Here is a 22,542-nt window from a genome sequence, read left to right as displayed (position 1 = left end):
CATTAAATATTTCAATGATAGTTTTAAAGTGCTTTATATTTCTCTGAGAATCTGACAAACAGCTATGAATCATCCCCGAAGTTTAAAACAAGCCTTGACATATTTTATATAGTCCCCTTGTGGGATACATTCTCAGGTCCCCAGTGGATGCCTAAAAACTGCAGATAGTACTATACAAGCATTATATTTCTACCTTATGTATATTTTCCTATACATACACATCTGTGGTAATTTATTAATTAGGCACAGTAAGAGATTTAAATGAATAATCACTAACAATACATAAGCATCAGTACTCTTGTACTTTGGGACCAATAGCAGATAAAGGGTTACTTGAATTAACTACTGTGATATCTTTATAGATGATCTGATATCAGAGATAGATAATAATTGACTATAGAGCAGGTAGTATATAGAGTATGGAAACACTGGACAAAGGAATGATTCACATTCTGGTTGGGATGGATTGGGTAGTGTGAGATTTCACTGTGTACTCAGAAGAGGGTGTCATTTAAAACTTAGGAATTGTTTCTGGAATTTTCCATTTGATATTTTAGGACTCTGGAGTAACTAAAACCACAGAAAGTGAAATAAAATGAAGAATTCTACTCTTCTAATACTGTCCAAATGTCACATCCAAAAGTCTAAAATTAATATTAGCTTTCTATAAAGACACGTCAGTAGGAAAAAAGAAATAATGACAAAGCAAAGAACTTCCAGTTTTTATTTTTTAAACATTATTTAACAAGAAAAATATTCAACCAAATTTTAAAAAATTAGGATGGATTAATTTACAATAAAATAATCAACTTAAAGTAGCCCTTTTATTTAGGGCCAAAGAGGCCAACAGTTCCCATTTAAACAGCAGAATTGCACAACTGATATTGTTACCTATATTTGATGGCACAGAAATAAAATGTCACACAAATTTCATTGGTACCCACCCTACACTCCAGAGTGGAGTTCAAATACTTGCTTGTCAGGTCAATACTCAGACTTAAAAATCAGTAATATTTTGACATATATCTACAACTAATCTGATGAGAACACTTTAAAAATAATTCTTATAGAAAAAAGAACCTTAAAATAATTTCATGGCACATTAGACTGCTTAAAGAAACAGCAAAGATGAAAAAAAAATACAAGAAATTTTAGTCCCTTCTTTACAGAAACTACCCAAATAAAAATATTTTCCCTAATTAGTTATCCTTGCTTCTTATAATTTATTAGCAGAGATGAATTATAAGAAGTAGAATGCACCAGTTTGGGGTTCTTGGTTGTAGCTGCCAGCTTAAGAGTGCATGACTGCAAATATAAAGCAAAATATGATTATGATCACGAATTCTAAATTGGGAAAAACTCAAAATCTCTTAAAGTTTTCCTTTATCCTTGCTTTCAAGTCATGAAAAAATTCACAGCAGTTTAAAGGATGATGAAAGACTAAACAGGGGCCCACCAAAAAAAAAAAAAAAAAAAAAAGAGAGAGAGAGAGATTAATTTTATCTATTACATTCCTAAAGAATAACTAAGTGTACTGTATTACCAAGTTAACATTCTATAGTAAGCTCCTGGAGCAGATAAAGCATTTAACAGATTCATTTACAGATTAGGTATGGTTGCTTTAGGCAGAACATCTTATTTTCACACTCTCCAATGTGCAATCTTTAAAAACAAAACAAAACCATAATGGAATATGTAATTTATGACAGCTGGCCAGGCACTTAAATTGGGGAAAGTGACCTTGAGAATTTGAGGTAAAACAATTATTTTCAGCAATTACATATTCTAAAAACTGTTTTATACTATACTAACTGAACTTTTCAGCTTTTAACTCTTAAGCATATCATTCTGTTGTGCCAGAATTCACACCGAAGTGCAACTTCTTAAGAAGCTATTAAAGAACATTTTCAAGTCTGAATTTTGGCCCCATTTCTGTACTTCTGTGCTTACAACATATCTAAGAAAACTATAGATACATACATACAAGGGCTAAGGCCACTACAGCCCAAAAGGAGTAACTATTTTTCTCCCTAATTTGACATTAAATTTAAAAAACTCTTTAGGTTCACATTGCTATCACATACACACACACATAAGAGTTCAAGTGAGGTGGTAAGTCTCAATCTAGCCTCAGGAAAATGACAGAGCAAAAGGGGCAGACACAAAGCAGCACAGTTTCATTTGTAGGTGACAACCCTACTGTGCATGCTCCTAGCATTAGCACTAAGGAGCACAACTCTTGAATTTATTATAATCTGGGCATAGTATATGTTTCTTCTACTGTTCTTGAACTCATTTCCGGATAATGTGGAGTTTGCTTAATAAATGAAAATTCATATTAGAAAACAAAAACCTCAGTAAATGTTCAGACATTAGAACATTAAGTGTTCATTCTGGAATTAGGCCTTTATCAAAAGTTATCCAAATCTACTTTTCCTTAGAATTCCTGGGGCTGGCTATGTAGCTCATGGTTAGCATATGTAAGGCCCTGGGTTTGATCCCCATGCCACCAAAAAAGAAAGGAAAATTACCCAAGGCATTACCTATAAATGGAAATACCATTCCTCCGAATACTCCTAATAATTAATTATATTTCTATTCTTTCCTCAGCAATCTCAACCCAAAGGCTATTTTATGTTTTGAACAAATTCATCAGTGTTTTTTTGTCTACTATGCAGACTAATTTATCACCATCTATTTAAAACCCCTCAGAGAATATTATAAATTAAAAACAATTTTTTGAGGCACCCTCATTCTCAAAAAATGAGAAAAAAATATTGGCTTAGTTTCCAAGTTGAAGAGGGGGGAGGTTGAAATATAAAAACTTCTAAGCTGAATCTCCTTAGAATACCAAACTTTTCTAGTCATGGTAGAGGATTCATGCTTATTAACCTCTTCTTTCCTTGCAGGGTTAACAGCAGGCATCCAACAGAACTACTGGCTGGAGTTACTGGTGCAGGGAGCAAATGTGGAATTTTTCTCTGCGTGATGCTACCTGGCTTGTTCAAGTTTAGAAACTGTGACCCCGGTCCATTAGCACCATGCTTTACTCAACTGAAATAATTAATCAAGCCCCTATTGTTGTGGGTTGAGGGGCAGAGAGTAGAGTGAGAAGGGGATTGAGGGCAGTTACATACATCACTAAGAGACTATGATATGCAGTGAAAATGTAATCTATTAACATACTATATTTGAGGTTTGAAAATCACTGATTATAGCTATAAAATAACATCACACCAAATTGTTATAATATTTGAATAACTGCAAATGTAGAGCTTTCTGGTATGACCCAAATATGAATATAAATGGAAGTTCATTGAACATGATATTATCAATAAGCTAAAAGAAACAAATTACATACATTTATAGGTAGTAACCTACCAAAAAAGTGGTGACAAGATAAAAATTAAGTAAAATTATCCATAATTGCTTCCAGTTTCATTTTTCCCCAGGGAAAGCTCCAAAATAGGCTTCTGGAAAACCATCTTCACATACATAAACAATGGCATCTGCTATTGTATATCTTTTCCTTAAAGGTAGATGGGTCATAGATATTCATTTTCAGGTATAATGGTTTTTGACACATCTATTCCAGTGAAGTATTATAAAGAAAGTCTACAAATCACTTCTAGGAAAAAGGCACTTTGTTGTGAAAGGTGGATTTAATTTCATGAAAGTTGAGAAGACTAGGATCAACTCGAAAGTTAGCATTCGCTTTAGTATTTATGAATACAGTGCAGATGCCAGTTTATAGACTATAGTTGATAACATTACAAATAAACCAATCTGCAACATTAATTATATTCTTGGCAAAACATTAATTCATGACATTTCTCCAAAAGCTAAAATAGGTCCAAGTTCAACAGTAAAAAGAAATAAGAAAAAAAAAATCACCAGCAGTTGCTACTTTAGCGCTCAAGGAACTGTTTTCAACAGAATTTCATGTCTAGTTTGGTTCTCTGTTTCAGAGCATGAATTGGCTTTTGATGAAAAACATGGGTGGTGGAGGTGTGTTTGTTTCTAAGGGGAGAACCCAGGGTGGAAAACTATTAGGGAATAAAAAGAGATGCATTTCTCTGGTCAGACAACCAAGTGAGGAGGTAGTTATTCTGAGAAATTCTCAAGCAGAGACTGTTGTGTTCATCTACCGAGAGTTGGGGAAGTAGCAGGAGCTTCTCTGAGATGAAGAGAGCAACAGGGATACTTCTCCTCCAGGGAAGTCAGGACCAGGGTATCAGTGCAGCTGAAATAAAAATGGAATGTGGGTAAGTGGCACACACAGTACGAGAAAAACAAGTTTAGGAACTCATTGTGAATGAAAATACATTTCCAAACTTGTCCTACCTTGAAAGTGGCTCTTTTTTTGATGACAGAACTTTGTAAATAACTATTAAAAAAAGAACACACACCATGTCATTTTCACTGAGTTTCTATACAGTGATTCTTCAAACTCCTGGCTTAAGAACATGGTATATGTTTCTTCTAATTTCTAATATTATCAAAAATAGAAAGCTATCTGTATAATAATTACATGTTTTAAAAACAGGTTAAACTTCAGTCCTCTCAGAAGGGGTACCATCAGGAAAATATTTGATAGTTATAATTACACAGAAATTCTCAGTTAAATAACAACAGAGTCAGCCAGGCACTGTGGCGCATGCCTGTAAATCCAGTGACTTGGGAGGCTGAGGCAGGAGGATTGTAAGTTCAAAGCCAGCCTCAGCAACTTAGTGAGGCCCTAAACAACTTTGTGAGATGCTATCAGAAGATAAAAAAATAAAATAAAATAAAGGGCTGGAGATGTAGCTCAGTGGTAAAAGCACCATTGGGTTAAATTCTTAGTAACAAAAACAAAAGAATACCAAACAATAGAATCAGTAACACTAACACTCCTCCAAACTGCCTAATGCTAAAAAATAACATTTACAATTATGTCAAAGTTATATGTCAAATCAGATCACACACTCACCTTGTTACATCACCACACATGGCAACCCCATACAACCTTGAGTTCCATCATCACTGCTGTTGAGTTTTTTCATTCGGTACTGGCGTATTTCTCTTACGAGTGTGTAAAAAGCATCTTCAACACCCTATGGAAAGAAAGAAGAAAGAAAATCTAAGGACAGCTCAACTAACACAATGCAAGTTATAAGTTTTCTCATTTATACTTCTTTAAGAGGGATGTAAATTCCAATTACTGGGCTGAGGTTGTGACTCAGAGGTATAGCACTCGCCTAGCACATGCGAGATGCTGGGTTCGATCCTCAGCACCACATAAAAATAGATAAATAAAAAGATATTGTGTCCAACCTACAACTAAAAAACATTAAAAAAAATTCCAATTACCAATTCACAGGTGATAAAATAGGGTGATTTAGAGGACACCAAGTTTAGTACATTCACAGGCTGATATACAAATAGCATATTTTGTAAAAACAGATTCCAGCAAAGGAAAAAGGGTAACACTGATACACACAGAAAACTACCAGATCTAATGATTCCATTCAGGAGGGCTTAAGCCCTAACAGTGATTGGTGCTGATGGGAAAAGGGCTAATGTTCATAAATATTTTAAATCAAGGGTCTTCACTAGAAATATGTGTGCCTGTTAATGCAGGAATAAAAATGCCATACTAGAACATTAGGTAAATTCATTTTGGGTTTAAACTGAAAATTAACAACAACAAAAGGATATAATTAGACATCTAAAACAAGGAATGTGAATCACATGTTAACAAATTCTTGCAAAGATGCTCAAAGCCCTACCATACCTGTCTGGTCTTGGCTGAGGTTTCAATGAACGGAATTCCATAACTCTTGGCCAATTCATGGGCTTGTTTTGTGTCAACTGTTCTTGTTGGCAAATCACACTTGTTTCCTACCAGCACCATAGGTACATCGTCTGAGTCTTTTACTCGCTTAATCTGCTCCCTAAAACAGGGAATATGTCATAACAACGTAAGGAAAACAAACTTTCAAGAAGGAATAGAATGGTAAGGCAAAAGAGAAATTGGCAAGTTCTATATGGCCCTATTAGCTTCTAGTATTGAATTTCACATTTTTTTGACCACTTATACAAGACCTTGTATATCAAGGAGATTGGTTTAGACTTGGTGCGGTAGCCATAGGGAAGTTGTAAATCTAGTTCATATTCTAATAGAAATGGATGGCTATTCTATGTGTATCCTGATGTACATCCTAGTTCGGCTCATAGATTCTCCAAAGACACTGACTCTGGATTAACTGTCACTAGAAATCATACTCTAGATTAAGGTTTGAAGTATAAAAAAATAAAGCCACTAAATTTTTTTACATTCCCTGGGGAATGACAAGACTTAATGAATAGATAATCCACTTTGAAGACAGGAGGCACCCAAATCGTTTTCTCAAACAAATTTATAGTTTCAAATCTAAGATATGAATGAGAAAACACCAGACTGATTGATCCTAATAAAGGGGTTGGGGGACTGAAGAAATCTGGAACTCCCAAAGATAGCAAGCACTCTCTTCAGTGACAATGCTAAGACCTACCACATAGCAGTTTGGAAGTTATTGCTCCAGACTCTCTCCACCAACACTGCCCAATAAAACTTTTTTGTGCTGTTGGAAATGGTCTATTTATATTGTTAAACATGGTAGTCACCAGTCATATGTAACTATTGAGCACTTTATCTCATTTTCTAATGCAACCAAGAGCTAATTTTCAAATTTTACTTCATTTTAATTTGAATATAAACTGCCACATTTTGCTGTGGCTACCATACTGCACCACTGCTCTAAACTCTAGCTTGGATTACAAAATCTTGTACCTAAACTGCATTCCACTGGCTGTCTGGAGAACTATTTATAGGTGTGATGGTAGTAGCTTATGTTAAGAGATATTACAGGACAACCTAAAGTACCTGGAACATGTCACTGTGTCAGGTTACTACTCTTCTTTACATTAAACCACACTCTTTCAAGATCAGAGCAATTTCTTTTTCTGGTGTCAGTACAATTTTGCTTCTTCTGAGCAACTGATTTGTTTTTCAGCAGATCCTGCATCTTTTAGCTTCTCTTTTCACAACAGCTGACAAATTTGTAGTCTAACTCTTCAAGGTCACTGGGCTTCAAATACAGTCACAAAATAAGCTCATCCCTAACTCCTCTTTATTTTCGCTTTGCCTCACTTAAGCCCGTTTCATTAGTTTATCTTGCTATACAGGCATTTTTACAAGATGCTTTAAATACTCTTTTGACTAGGGCAGGGCACAGATAGAAAAATGTAAGGTAGAAGAAAATTCTAAGGAAAAAGAAAATGACTTATAGAAATTCAATGAATATTTATTAGATGCTTGCCAAAAGTTGGGCACTTTTTAAGTGCAGTCATCCCTTGATATTCATGGGAAACTAGTTCCAGGATACACCCACAATTTATGCCAAAATCTCATGATGACCATCTGTTATATAAAATGGTATAGTATTTGCATATAATCTATGTACATCTTTCATCTATACTTAAGTCATCTCTAAACTACTGATAAAAATACAATATAAATGCTATTTAAAATATTTGTTTATATTGTTTAGGAATGATAATATGACAACAAATCTATAGATGTTCTGTACAGAAGCTATTTTTTCCAAGGTTGGTTGAATCGGAGGATGTGGAACATTCAGATACAGAGAGCTGAGGATACTAAGAGTACTTCCAGAGAAAAGGAAAACGGGAAGTAAAGAAGGTCTAGGAAAAAAACAAAACAAAACATTAAATTCAGTTGTGGATCAGTTTGCTTCTGAGAGCAAATATCTTCACAAATTGGGGAAAAAAAGCCAGGACTCAAGGCAGACCACTTACAAAGTATTTACTATGGGCCAAGTACTCTTCTGAGTGATTTACACACTTTTTTTGTGGGGGGTGGTGGGTACTGGGGATTGAACTCAGGGGCACTTTACCACTGAGCCACATCCCCGGCCCTATTTTGTATTTTATTTAGAGACAGGGTCTCACTGAGTCACTTAGCACCTTGCTTTTGCTGAGACTGGCTTTGAACTTGCAATCCCCTGCCTCAGCCTCCCAAGCTGCTTGGATTACAGACATTCGCCAGCCAAGGTGCCCAGTGATTTACATACTTTTTAATTTGTTTAATCTTCACAACTTTAACAGGTAGATACCATTATCTCATTATAGATAAGAAAACAGGACACACAGATTCAGTAGTATGCCCCAAAGTCACATACTTAATAAATGATGAAGCTCGATTTCAACCTATTCAGAGTCCATATTCTTAACCACTATATTTTCTGCCTAAATATTGAGCTATGAAAAAGGAGCCCTGGATTTTTGGGCCTGGGTCTACTAACAGTGCAACTCCAAAAACCCAATAAACCACTTTCTGAATTCTTTAATTTTGTAAAATAAGAACATTGCACTAGAAATTTTTATAATCCAATTTAGCTTTGAAATTTTATGGTTCTAGAGAGAAAGTCCATCTTTATGCTCCTTTGACTTTCTTCCATTTTTGATCTATACGCTATTTGTTTCTTCCTATCATTTTGTCTATTTCTTCCAAAAAGACACTTCTCTGAAATTCTTTTATGAGCTCTACTTGAACTGTCTCATTTATGTATTGTCAAACAGTAGCAAGTCTCATTTATATATTACCAAACACTACAGTAACAGTATACTATACAGAATTCCAGTATTTCAGTAAAAACCCCAGAATCTTAATGTCAAACAACCTAAAACCAACTCTTCCCATAATTAAAAAGCTGTATCTTCCCTAAGTAAGGTATCCTCATTCTCCCACAAAACTTCAGAAGAACACACTTAAGATCATCCTTTCAGAAAAAATAATGTTCCTAGTACCTGTAGAGGTTAATATCTGCAAATGATTTGCTATTATTGATGGCAAATACACAGAGGAAGCCTTCGCCTGTCCTCATGTATTGGTCTCTCATGGCACTGTACTCCTCTTGTCCAGCTGTATCCAGTATGTCCAATAGACAGGTTTCACCATCTATTACCACCTGTTTTCGGTAAGAATCCTGGGAGTATGGAGGGTTGGGAGGCAGGGAGAGAGGGAAATTCAATTTTTATTGAAAACCACAGGGCATGCAATGTTACTGTCAAGGATAAATAAGCCAACTATTCAAAACCATTTCTGTTTATCTAAATTGTCCCTCAAACTCTTAATATATAATCACAAATGTATTAATGTCACCTTAGGAAAAAGCTCCAAATATTAAACAGAAAACGAGGCCAGTCTGTTTCTAGAAAAGATAGAGAAAAAAGTGTGTATATCTATCTATCTATATATCTGTGTATGTATATATACATATATATTTATATTTATAATTTATTACATATATTTACTTATATCTATATATATGATGAAATATATAATACATCTATATATGTACACAGATGTAATATATAAGTATATGTACATAGATATAATATATAAATAAGTTCAAATGACAGCTCTATTGCAGTTAGGAAAACTACAGAGATTAAGTTCATTCATACTGTATTTTACTAAACTATGAACTAGATGGTTTTACTTGAGCTGTTTATTTTGCTTTTAAGATTCTAAACATAACTAACCTAGCTCTGGATTATGAATCATTTGTGTTATGACTAAATATACAAATACCTTTTGTTGCAGGGAGATTACAATACCACAAATGTTTTTCTCATCATAACAGACTGTACCTTTGGGAAATATTCCTGAATCAAATTCCTAGCTTCCAAACAAGGTACAATTAATTTCTCAGGAAGAAAGACATAATCATATAAAAAATACTTCTAGTGGGGTGTGGTAGTGCACACCTGTGATCCCAGCTACTAGGGAGGTTGAGACAGGAGGACTGCAAATTTAAGGTCAGCCTCAGCAACTTAGTGAGACCCTGTCTCAAAATGAAGGGCTGGAGTATAGCTCAGTGGTAGAGCACTTGCCTAGCATGCACCAGGCTCTGGGTTCAGTCCCCATTACTGAAAAAGCAAAATGTGAAAAACTTCCAATTTGGCTTTATGGCAATATTTTGTGCTTCAATAATGTCACACTTGGAAGAACTATTCTATGGTACTGGGAACATTCTATATTGTTGTTTGAGTGGTGATTACATGGGTGTATACAAATATAACCTGAGCTGCACACACGAGATTTATGTATTTATTTAAGTAAATTACCCCTCAATAAATAAAACTCTGGAAAACATTTCAACCAATTTTTAACAGTGAATATATCAGAATTAGTTTGCATTAAACATTCAGTAGCCAGCTGGCAGATGGGGCCACGGCAGGATCATTTAGACATTTCTAAGTTGCACAACTACAAAATTTTTCATTTAAAGAGTCTTAAATGTCACTTATTGAAGCCAATCTGTAACATGAACTCCCAAGATAACAAAAGAATCCTGAAGTACATATTAATAAGCGATGCTTTACCATTCACAAATAATTTAAACATTTATTTGATATTTCACAATATTCTTGTGTGGTAGGCAGGACAAAGTTCATGGCATTTTAATACATGCAGAAAATCAGGTTAAGAGATTTCCTCAATATAACAAAACTAAATAACCTTTAAACAGGGACTGCAATCCTAGGCACAGTGACTCAAAATCTCAAGTTGTTTCTACTCCAATTCAAATCTGACTTTCAGTAGCCTCTCCTAGCAAAGAAATGAGAATTGAAAAATATCCAGATCTGTGAATTCTTTATCTCCATCCTGTTTCTTCTACAAAATCAATCTATTTACCTGTGGTAAGCATTTCTATTTGATCCCCGGGACCCCCTCACCCCTATCACACACACTGTGAGGTCTTGCTATGTAGCCGGCCCTGGCTGAGAGCCTGTGATACTCCTGTCTCAGCCTCCCAAGTGGCTGGGGCGGGCTATCATGCCTGGCTCCATGCGTTTCTATTTAACAGAGCTGCCATATACAAAGAAACTGAATAAATTCAACACTGAGAACTGATGTAAACTAAATTTTTAAAGAAAACCTTCAGCAGCTAATAAACTCAACAAAGTTTTACTTTATTGCATCACTGAATGCAGTATCTAAAATTACTTTTTGTTCTGATTTACTTACAAAGGATAAAGGAAATGGGTAAGGGGAAAACTGATTATTAGAGCTAGGGTCACTTGGTAGACTACCACTGGGCCTCACCTCTATGGTGGGATCATATTCATCCACAAAATGGTTCTGGATTAGCTGAATTGTCAGTGCGCTTTTCCCAACACCACCTGCTCCAACCACCACCAGTTTGTACTCGGTCATTTCACACCAGCAAGAACCTGTGGGAAACCGGCAACTGAGATTAAGTGGCAAGCTAAATCTACAGTACTTCAAAGCTTCTAAAATCAACAGTAACTAAAACAAGAGTTTGAAGTGTATTAGTTCCATACATGTTCCCCTCCACTTAACTTCACAAAGTGATTCAGGGACACAAAAATACTTGCAGATTAGTGTGGGCTTCGGATTTCTGGCTTCTTGCTACTCCCACCCCAGTCTAGTTTTCCACTGTGCTTGGGTTCCGCTCTTAGCTTAAGGTAAAGGAACCCCCCCCCCCCCTTCTACTGCTTGTGTACTTCTTCTCAGCCCTGGGGCGGTCTCCGGCCGCGACCCCTTCCCATCGTTTCCACAGAACGCCCCACGTAGGGCCCCAAAGGAGGAACCCCCGCCCAAGGCCTTTGTCTCCGGTTCTTTGATTCCGCTCCATACCGGGCATGAACGGGAAGCCTGTATGCTCCAAAACCCGACGCCCTGAACGTCAGAGGCCTACCTCAAGCTCCGCTGCCCCCGCTTCAGACGGATTTAGGACGTCCACCGGGAAAAATGCTAGAGACCCCGGAACCGCCATGAACAGCCCCCACCAGGGAGCGGCACTTCCGGCCCCGCCCGCTACGCAATCAGTAAGCGCCTAGGGCGCCCAAGCCCCGCCCCAGCCACGTGGGCATGCGACCCAGGAGTCACGCGGCAGGCCGCACCCAGACCCGCCCCTCCCACGCAGGACGTTTCAATAATGAAAGCGCTAGGTGCTAGTGTCTCAAAAATCAGTAAAACTTTATTCGCTTCCATTCTTTCGCCATTAACAGAAAACTGGAGAAAGCAAAATGTTTTGTGTTTACAAAGATAAATGGCCTCTTTACCCAGAGATCAAAACCTCAAACGACAACGGGGAAGATAAAAGCGCCCTCCCCTACATCCCCTGAGCTGACCCTTGTCATCTTAGACAAAGCCTTCAGTCCACTGGCCAGGGACCCTGAATATGGCCAATTTAAGATGAGGGCCAAGAAATCAGACCAATCCATTCCCGTGATATAAAGTTGAACAGAAGCTACACCAAGGGTCAAGTGCCTGTATTCCACAGGACACAGGAACCAGGCGGCTACTTATAAAAAAAACAAGATTCATTTCAGGCACAACTTTTTTATTTTTTTTTTCTCGTTTTGTTTTTAAATCAGTAAAAGAAACTGGGTCCTAGAAGCTGCAGTGATCTAAGCAGCAGCAAGTTTGTGCATTCGTCCTTTTTTTTGTTTGTTTAAATATGTTCAAATTATCACACTGCTGGCACACTTCATTTGCACGAAATTCTGCACCATATATACTAATTGTAGTAAAGTTATTTGCCCCCCATCCCAGGAAAAAAATACTACTCTGGAAGATAATTTTCACTGAAATCTAACCAAACTTTGTTAAGTGGATTGTGACAAGATTATAAATGATATGAAAAATAACATTTTAACATTTGGCCATCAACTTAAGAAAATGGTTTGCCCACACAAATTTTTGTAATTTTTAAAAGGTAATATATCCTACCCTCATATGGTCCTCAGAATTAAAGCATAATGAACAGGAAAGAAAAGGAAAAGAATGCAACTGAGTGCTAAGGCAGCACATGTTGCCAGAAGTAATGAAGGTAGAGTATATACTAAATATCAAGTGCAGAATTTCATAGGGCCAACAAGATAACAGTCTGTATTTTTCACTTACGCAGGCGAAGTGGATTTTGCAATTACCAGTTGCGTTAAATGCACCAAATAAAGCTCCTAAAATTGATACTATAAGGCGCCACCTTAAGTTTTCCAGGCTGCAACTGTGCATAATTTTAAAATGGTTTCTTAAATTTATTTATTTTTTTAAACATAACACGAGGAAGGTGTTAAAACTGGTGTAATAGCTCAATAGAATAAGTATTCCAGATTTTGGGAGGGATGAAGAGGGAGATATTCAGAACCCTTCACCAGAATCCCCCCAACTTGATCATAGTGGGTTAATGATGTGCTTTATGGATGTGGTTAGTCAATGACACCAGCTTGACGAATCTTTCTTTCTGCACCAAATCCCTGTGAAAAAATAAAAATTGCCATTAATAACTTTGGTGCACCAAAATAAGTACATTCACAACTCGTGCTACTTAAGTATTATTTTTCATCACTTTAACCATTACCAATTCTTTATTAGAGGAGGAAAATCCATTTTTAAGTGCTCTTGACCATTATCCAAGCTATGTAGAAAGTATTAAGAAAAGCAAGAACTGTGCTTCTTGATTAGGGGCTAAACCAACATGTAGAGAATCCAAACTAGTTATAAGCAATACTGAAGCTTCTTGCTTCATTAAGTTCTCTAACCTATGTTGAAATAAGACTTCAAATAGTATGGTGGTCTGTCAGTTGTCCTCCCTCAAGCCTTTTGTGGAACCATACCATTGAGTTATCTGGTCCCCTTGGCTGACGAAGAACCATTAGGCGAGGAGCACTAGCATCATCCAGGGTGATGTTCTTCAAGCGATTGACCAACCGATCTGGTCGAGGAGCTGCAACGGACTTGGGGCCCTCACTGTAAGGTGAGAACAATCAACACTTGGTAGGAAGAAAGTATTTGGAGGGGAGTGTGTTTCCTACTTAATTGCTTAAATGACTCACTTTTAATGGGGACTGTTGCCTCATCTAGAATGCTGGCAATACAAGACAGACCAGTTTGTGTGTGTGCATCCCCTCCCCCCATTCAAGTAGTTCCAACTATGTATGATCTGGAAGAATCATTTCAGTGATGGTCAATCCTACACTTGTTAGTTCCATAGATGCATAAAACAAACTAGTTGATGTAGAAAACCTTAGAAAAGTGAGATATGAACAAAGAGTTTTAGAGAATCCCAGTTCCTACAATGGTGAAAACATTGAGATTTAAAAGAAAAAAAAAAAAGGAGAATCAGGATGAGAAAGATTTGAAAATTAGAATTTCAAGCACCATATATCCTGGAAATGTCCTGATGGAAGAAATAAGCAAATAAGCAGAATTCTTTAAGAACAAGGACTACATAAACTTTTTATATTTAACATCTACCATATATAATGCTAGCATAGCATAATACTTAAGTGTTTCAACTGGCCCAGGTTTATGAATGTTAAGTCCAAGCAATGAAAACTAGAGGAAAAGAAGATAATACTACAGGTAAAAAGCATGAATACATAACCAAAAATGGCAAAAAGAGCAGGGAATAAAACCAGAATGGCAAAGTTAAAAAAAAAAAAAAGTGATAAAAGGATAGACAACAGAAATTATGAGAACCCTGGGTGATTACTAATCCAACTACAATCAAAAAACTCACCAGACTCGCCAAACATTACAGGCACTGCACTTGCCAGTACGCTGATTAAGAATCACTGAGAACTCCACTTCATCTCCTGCCTGTAGCTCAATGCCATCTTGAACTTCTTTCACATGGAAAAAGAGCTTCTTGCTATCTCCTACTTCGTAGTTAATGAAGCCAAACTGGGGGAGGGGGGGTTGGAAGGGAAAAAAAACTCACAATCACTGCCATTCTGAAATAAATCTTTGTCTGAAACAAAGGTTGCCTTGTTTCTTTATATATTATTATCAACTAATTTTTTGAATTAGTAAAATCACTAGGGAGTCCCTTACTTAAACCTATAACTCATTTTGATCCCTTCTAGATTTAATCAGTTAGGTTTATGGATATTAGCCACGAAAACTGTTATATTCACTGTACTGATGTTTCCTCTAAGAATTCTAAGGGATGAACCAAAGATCTCAGTAATAGGACTAGTTTTGTTTCTCCTAAGCTTATTTATTTTTTGGTACTGGGGATTGAATCTACAGGTTCTTAACTGCTGAGCCACATTCAGAGCCCTTTTAATTTTTTGAGATAAGTTTAAGTTGCTTAGGGCCTAGTAAGGCCCTAAATTACTGAGGCTGGCCTTAAACTTGTGATCCTCCTGCCTCATCTTCACAAGGTGCCAGGATTATAGGTGTGTATCACCACACCCAACTCCCCTAAGCTTATTTCATAAATACTCTAAACACAATTTCTTTGGGTGGTCTGCAAAAGAAGCTCAGAGCATTAACTGTACAAAAATCTCATAATTCTGGGGGATGAACTTGATTAACTTTATGTGCATGTATGAATATAGATATTGAACCCTATTATTATATATAAAATACTAAGAAGAAATAAATTTCAAAAACTCTTATAGCTCCTTTACTCTGGAACTCTTCAAGTTTACTTTCCGCAATATACAGTATTAGTTATGAATAATCACTCTTATTTTCTCTTTACTAATATAGTCACTTTCTTTTGATTTTCCTTCCTATTTTTATAAGCTACCCCGAATTAGTAAAAATAAAATAAAATCAAATAAATGTCAAGGTTTTAGTTCAGAGGTTCAAATTCATATCCAGAGATGCTGTACTTACCTGATCTTTCACACACTCTACTGTGGCCCTGCGCAGGGGCGTGATGTTATAGGCCATAGTCTGTGCATTTTGGCCCAGGACACACAACTGGAACTTGACACTCTCCCCTTTCTGCAGGCAATCCCCTTTATTGGCCATTCCGACTATGCCAAATGGATACACCTCACCTTTCATATCCCCTGTAGAGAAACAGGCACAAAGTCTAAAAGCTAATATTTTACAATAGTACTCTGCATCTCTTCTAAATATAGGTGCTGGAAAATGTGTCATAAGAAAGTTTACTTTTAAGCTTAAAAGGAACTCCAAATGTTAAATACTAAACGAAAACAAAAGAGAACTTGATCCCTTATTAGTACTTTACTAGCTAATGAACACTTTAACAAACTTGAAATCTTATTAGCTGGATTTAAGCATTATTCTCTTCCAGTGTACAATATAAACCAAATAGACAAAATATTGCTGCCCCATACCCAATCAGAAAGTAAACCAGTTAGACATAGGCAAACAATGCAGAACAGAAAACCCTTCTTTGACATTCCACCTCCTAAGCTTATGAGACATCCTGTCTATCACAACTACCCAACAGTGCCGCTGCAGTGATATAGCAATCAAAGAAAATATGTAAACAAACGAATGATATTTTTTTCAAGAAAACTACAAAAACATGCCATCTTTTTTCCCCTCCTTGAGTTCTGCCCTACAACAGTAAAAAATTCTCTAGAGGTTAGTGCAGGATACAGATAATAATTGAACCAATGAGTTTGGGTGCATATCAATTTAGCTAGCACCCAGATAAATCCAATGAACTAATAAAGGAGAAGAGAAAAATAGGCAAGAAATGGAAGCTTTGGAACTGAAAACACTTTTTGGTGGGGGGTAGGGTGGGAGGGGGGAGTGTTTGCTGGGGACTGAACTCAGTGGCATTCAACTACTGAGCTACATCCCCTGCCCTATTTTATATTTTACTTAGAGACATGGTTCTCATTGAGTTGCTTAGCACCTCGCTTTTGATGAGGCTGGCTTGGAACTTGAGATCCTCCTGCCTCAGCCTCCTGAGATGCTGGGATGGAAACATTTTTATCATCCTGTTAACACACAGAAGTAAAGATTTAAAAAACAAAAATATGGGCTGGGGTTGTGGCTCAGTGGTAGAGCGCTCACCTAGAATGTGTGAGGCACTGGGTTGGATCCTGAGCACCCCATAAAGAAATACACAAAATAAAGATACTGTGTCCATCTACAACTAAAAAAGAAATCTTTAAAAAAAAAAAAAAAAAAAACACACACAAAAAACCCCCCAAAACATGCAGGAACCCAAAATGTGAAGATAATTCTAGCAAATCAAGTCATACATAACAGTGATTACAGATTTAATTACCATTTTATTAAGCACTCATTTCTTTTTTGCAGTATTGAAGATCAAATCTAAGAACTCAATGGGGCTGGGGCTATGGCTCAGTGGTAGAGCGCGCTCACCCGCATGCATGAGGCACTGGGTTTGATCCTCACCACATAAAAATAAAGGTACTGTGTCCATGTACAACTAAAAAAATACATTAAAAAAAAAAAAAAGGCTGGGGCTGTAAGCACTAGGTTCCATCCTTAGCACCACATGAAAATAAATAAAATTAACAACAACAACAACAAAAAACAAACACTTAAGGCCTCAAACATGCTAGGCAAGCACCCTACACTGAATAACATCACTCGCCCCACAAGTATTCATACTGATTCACACCTAATCTTTATAAAATATTTTGAAGTTGAATACCCTCATTTTAAAGATGAAGAAACTGAATAAAGGAAGATTTAAGTGATTTGTTTAAGGTTATATAACTAGGACATGGTGTTCAATGTTGCCCAACTCCAAAGTCTTATATTGTGTGAGTTTTAGTTGTGTTCCTGAATTAAAAAGAGCTGTCCTTACAAGTAAATGGGAAAATGTGATCTGTTTAGCCCTAGAAAATTCTAGGCTTAGAGATGTCCCATAATATCCTTGCACAGTTAGTGATGAAGAATAAATGGACTGGGAGATAAGCAGCTTTTAATTTCTTTTGCATCTCTTATGTAGGGGCAGGGGGGAGAAGGGCAATTCAATATTTTTCCCAAGTTAAAATTAGAGAGTAGCCCATACTCCCATGGTCTTTTTAGAGTATTGTGTCATCATAGCATTAGTTTAAAAGACTTTCTATAAAGTCAACTCATGTTTGGGGTGGGAAGTGTTCGTGAGGGGATGGGGAGGAAGGAAGAGAAAGAGAGTTTTATGTAAAATAAAAATTCCTCAGGACTTCATGTGATAAAAAGTAACAGGTTATCAAGGGGTCATTTCTTTCTCCCAAAGACCTTTTCTTCCCCACTTTAGTTCTGACTTATAGATGATAAAAGGATTTATTTTTGGTTAAAATATCAAACCAATTCATCCACTCCAACCACTATGTATGTCTGCTGTCCTAGTCATCCAGTTTCTTCCTATTTCTGTTGCATTTATTTAATACACGCAGCTCATACAAAGTTGGTCTTAACAGGTGGCGACAAAAGTCGATTATCAGAACTCGAGGAGTTCTTGAAAACAGAGAAAAAAAATGTAAAGGTAGAAAATGGTGAGAATCTTGGCCTAGAGATAAAAAGCAGAATTTTCATGGAACTCTAGCTATTAAGGCCTTGACAGATGGATTAAACTTTTGCAGGATATAAAAATACTTATAAAAGGTGAATAACAAGTGACTAGAGTGTTTGATCACCATTCAACATTAAATATATATTTTTTTTACTGTGAAAATTTGTTCTCAGTCTCAAATAAGTCAGTTATTTAATCACAAATTGACCATGTGCTAACTTAGCAATCATTTGTTCATAATTTAAATCCAGGATGACCTCATTTCCAAGAGAATAAAATAAAAATCAAGCATGGGGTGAGGGAATGAGGAAGAGTCCCTCTCCTGAATTCATATTTTAAGAAAATTAAAAACAACTACAACAAATCCCATCTATTTTAAAATCCTGAAAATGTCCACCAGGACCCAGGAGGTTGATGTAGGAGAATTCTAGGTTCGAGGCCAGCTTGTGCAATTTATCAAGACCCTGTCTCACAATTAAAAAATAATAAAAAGCAGATGTAGTTCAGTGATAGAGCATGTTAGGTTCAATCTCCCACACACACATACCAAAAATTAAAAATAAGTGTTCACCAGAAGGTATGAAAATTTCATTCCATCTGATAGGAATGTGCTTACCCTCATCCACGATCTCAATCATTCCTTGATACTCAATCTGTGTTGGATCAACACCTCTGAGGGGGCGAATGACTTTACCAGAATAGATAGTGGGATCAGCTTCTTCAGTAATGCCATTCACTACAAAATAAAAACCAATGCATGTACATGTTTCACTTGACAATTTTAATTCCACTCAAAAGTGGGGCCAAAAAAAGGGGCAGAAACCAACCTAAATGTTAATGCAGGTGGGCTGTGTGCCTGCTATTCTTTAAGTGGTATGGCAAACCTAAAGCCAAGCTCTATTTCTAGAATAGATGCTTGACCTTCAATACTTCTGACTTTGCTAAATAAACTCAAATAATTTAAGGAATTAACAAGTACTGGTATTTAAAATTTGGCTCTCTCCCCTTTTCAGATGACGAATATCACCTTTTTAGTGAGGGCTTTCCTGGTCTCTAATATGGGATACTACTTATATACTTTCTGATTTATCTTTAAATATGTTTTATTATCTTTCTAAACATATTATATACAAATGTTTAACTCCTTGTCTGTCCGTGGTTTCCACCAAAAAATAAGCTCAATGAAGGCTGGGATTTGTCTGGTTTTTCCCTTCAGTATCCTCAGTGTCTAAACATACATTATATACTTAACATGTTTATGGTACTGAAATTAATGGTCTCAGTTACCATTTTGGGGAGTTTAGATGGAAAGCCAAAACTTAGTTTGCAGATCTTTCAAGAGATCCCAGACAGAAGTGATTTTCATAATTTCCCATTATTTTTCACATTTAGACTTTTTCTTCAAAAATAAGTCTTCTAAAAAGATCACCTTTCTGGGCTTGTGGGTTTTTAAAAAGAGACTTAATACAAATTAACTAAAATATCTAGAACATTGCTTCTTGAGCTTTGGTGTATACCAGAGTCACTTGAAATACTTAATAAAAACAGATTGCCTATCCCCAGAATTACAGCAGGCCTGAAGTGAGGTCAGATAATTTGCATTTTCTAATGAGGAGCCAAATTATATTACTGATCTGGGGACCACATGTGAGAATGACAGAGGTAGAACAACTAACTGGGTCATGTCTTCCTTTCCCACCCTATCCCTTATCTTCCACCCAAAGCACATGCTGAAAACAGTATATGTCACAATTCATTACCTGAGTGAGTTTTGTTTACTTTTTCAGCACTGACTTTGTTGCCTTTGCCTTTGGACAAGCTGTATTCGACCATGTCCCCCAGCTCCAGGCTATCAACATCACCAGAGAACTCACTAAAGGGAAAAGAAAATGACATTTAAATAAGCCATTACCAGAAACAACAATAGCAAGTAGACTTTCTTCTATAAAACATTCATGGCATACTTACTTATGTTGAATACTTTTAAATACTATGAAGTGGGCACCATTAATCCCACCTTCCAGATAATAAAATACCAAGAAGTTAATTCATTTGATAAAAGTTACATAGATGGTTAAGTGACAGAGCCTGGATCCATATATGAATTCTCTGGTGCTGGTTCTAAGAGCCCACATTCTTAAACATTATGCTATACTGTATGTCAGATGTACAACTCTCTGCTACCAATATGTAAAAGAAAATATTCTGTCACTGGAGTAGAAAGGCTCTCCACTGTTCAAGAAGACACAGGTTTGTCCCTATCTTTTGGTCATATGTTCTCTATGTAGAAGTTAGTATATATCTTAAAAATATTGTGCCAAAATGGAATCTGAGATTCAAGAAATATAACCAACAATAAAAACAGCAGTCAATATTTAATGTTTTATGGCTAAAGCAAGATAACAAATAAGCTATAAGTTCCTAAAAGACATTCCTTACCTGTAATGGAAAAAGATTTCCTTATCATGATTGGCTGTTTCAATAAACCCAAAATTATCTTTCAGAGTTGCCACATAACCCAAGAGCCTCTTGTTGGAATTACGACCTAAAAGTCGCACACAAGTTGCAATCTGCTGTCCAGGCCTCTGTTTGTCACTAATACTAAATTCAACCTGTGAAAAATGAGCATGATCATTAATACTGTTCAATGTCAAGTTTCTTAACTCTGAAAATGAGACCTAAAAATCCTCCAGATCATGCTCCCCACTCCAGATATTCTTTGTAACTACTTGGATGAAATGAGTTTTCACAAACAATTCTATGTCTCATATCATTTTTCACCAAGGATTAAGTTTTACTGATCTTCAGTTATATATTTCTTAGTCTTATTTTCTCTATGGGACTGCTATCCAAAACCCAGAGATGAGAAAAAGATAAATGACATTGTAACATATTTGATATTTTATTTTGGTAATATTTCAAATGGATTTATGTGTACCTTCCCTAATGCTTAAAGAGAGAATTCTCAAAAAGATTGAACAAAGAGCTTTCTAGACTGGGTATATTAATTGAATGAGCTGCTTTTACATATGAAGATAATCATGGGGCTGGGGTTGTGGTCAAGTGGTAGAGTGCCTACCTAGGCAGTACGTGTGAGGCACTGAAAATAAATTAAAAAAAAAAAAAAAGTCCATCAACAACTAAAAAAATATTTTAAAAGATAATCACATATTTAACTTTTTAAGTACAAAAAATATTTTGGCAAAATTTTAAAGAAAAAAAAATTAAAGAAACCATCCTTTAGGATCTATGATCAAGATGACAACCTTAAACCCTCCTCTCAAATAAAGATTATCTTGCCTTATCTCCTATTTGAGGAGAAGTAGATCCTTCCACATCCTTGGCTTGAAAAGCAATGGTCAGTTTCACCCCACAATCATCGTAAGCAATAATGCCATCCTCAGCCTCCTAAAAAGAAACAGGGTCAGAATACAATGAAAATAGCCCCAAGAAAAAAACAATAAAAAACACAAAGCAGGTATTGTTTGGTAGCCTTAATCCTAGCTATTTGGTAGGCTAAGGTAAGCCAATTCCAAGTTCAAGGCCAGCCTCAGCAACTCGGCAAGACCTTAAACCAAAATAAAAAGAGCTCTTGATATAGCTCCATAGTACAAGGTCCCTGGGTTTAATCCCCAGTCCAGGAAACAAACCAACCAACCAACCAACCAACCAACCAACCAACCAACCAACCAACAATATAAGCAACTATAGTTGTTAAGAGATCCTTGAGCTAAAAGAATTGGCAGAGCCATAGAAACTTCTAATTGTACTGTTTTCTTTCTTTCTTTTTGTTATTGAGGATTTAACCCAGGGGTGGTTTACCACTGAGCTACATCCCCATTCTCTTTAATTTTGAGACAGAGCCTTGTTAAGTTCCTGAGGCTGGCCTTGAACTTGTGATCCTCCTGCCTCAGTCTCCCAAGTCACTGGGCTAATTCTAATGTTTTCTAACAGTAACAGATTACTTCTGTGAATAAAAAGGTGGTCTTGCCGAAATCTAAGATAGGACCAACCTGCTGCCATTGGGTGTTTCAGTCTTAAGAACCTAATTTGTATTGTTGAAGAGGGAAAATTTTTGAAAATCTTGAACATGCTTTTATTCTCTACCACTCACAGCCAACCAGGAAACAAACCGGGCATGTTATTTCTAACCAAGTGAAAATTCTAAACAGCAAGAAGCTTTAGTATCCTCTAAAGAGAAATCATTATTACCTCCTAA

General features: G+C 36.4%; 2 protein-coding genes across 4 annotated transcripts in view; both read right to left on the bottom strand.

Moving 5' to 3' along the window:
• Positions 1-709: 709 nt before the first annotated feature.
• Positions 710-11,906, bottom strand: NRAS (NRAS proto-oncogene, GTPase). Its single transcript, XM_081307918.1, has 7 exons — positions 11,772-11,906; positions 11,156-11,283; positions 8,851-9,029; positions 5,774-5,933; positions 4,970-5,093; positions 4,345-4,387; positions 710-4,243 (listed from the first exon to the last, which is right to left on the bottom strand). Exons 2-5 carry the CDS (start codon positions 11,264-11,266, stop codon positions 4,974-4,976), a joined length of 570 nt encoding a protein of 189 aa, XP_081164044.1. The 5' UTR covers positions 11,267-11,283; positions 11,772-11,906; the 3' UTR covers positions 710-4,243; positions 4,345-4,387; positions 4,970-4,973.
• Positions 11,907-12,028: 122 nt separating this feature from the next.
• CSDE1 (cold shock domain containing E1) overlaps positions 12,029-22,542 on the bottom strand; it is a 40,188-nt gene continuing 29,674 nt past the window's right edge. For all 3 annotated transcript variants that reach the window (XM_081307911.1, XM_081307912.1, XM_081307913.1), the window contains 8 exons: positions 21,624-21,731; positions 20,763-20,935; positions 20,084-20,196; positions 18,940-19,059; positions 15,707-15,885; positions 14,601-14,764; positions 13,696-13,828; positions 12,029-13,335 (listed from right to left, as the gene is read on the bottom strand). In XM_081307911.1, the coding sequence (XP_081164037.1) occupies positions 13,288-13,335; positions 13,696-13,828; positions 14,601-14,764; positions 15,707-15,885; positions 18,940-19,059; positions 20,084-20,196; positions 20,763-20,935; positions 21,624-21,731 (1,038 nt within the window). In that variant the 3' untranslated portion in view covers positions 12,029-13,287. The remainder of the gene's footprint in view (positions 13,336-13,695; positions 13,829-14,600; positions 14,765-15,706; positions 15,886-18,939; positions 19,060-20,083; positions 20,197-20,762; positions 20,936-21,623; positions 21,732-22,542) is intronic.

The sequence above is a fragment of the Spermophilus citellus genome (genome assembly GCF_964194105.1).
Source record: "Spermophilus citellus genome assembly, chromosome: 9".
Classification (NCBI taxonomy): Eukaryota; Metazoa; Chordata; class Mammalia; order Rodentia; family Sciuridae; genus Spermophilus; species Spermophilus citellus.
Note: the sequence above shows the minus strand (reverse complement) of the source record. Positions and strands in the feature narration are given on the sequence as shown.

Coding starts and splice junctions, on each gene's coding strand:
- NRAS (XM_081307918.1), bottom strand. CDS start 11,266: ATGACCGAGTACAAACTGGTGGTGGTTGGAGCAGGTGGTGTTGGGAAA. Junction 5,934..8,850: donor GCAGATATTAACCTCTACAG/GTACTAGGAACA, acceptor TCCCTGTTTTAG/GGAGCAGATTAAGCGAGTAA. Junction 5,094..5,773: donor CCTCAGCCAAGACCAGACAG/GTATGGTAGGGC, acceptor TTCTTTCCATAG/GGTGTTGAAGATGCTTTTTA.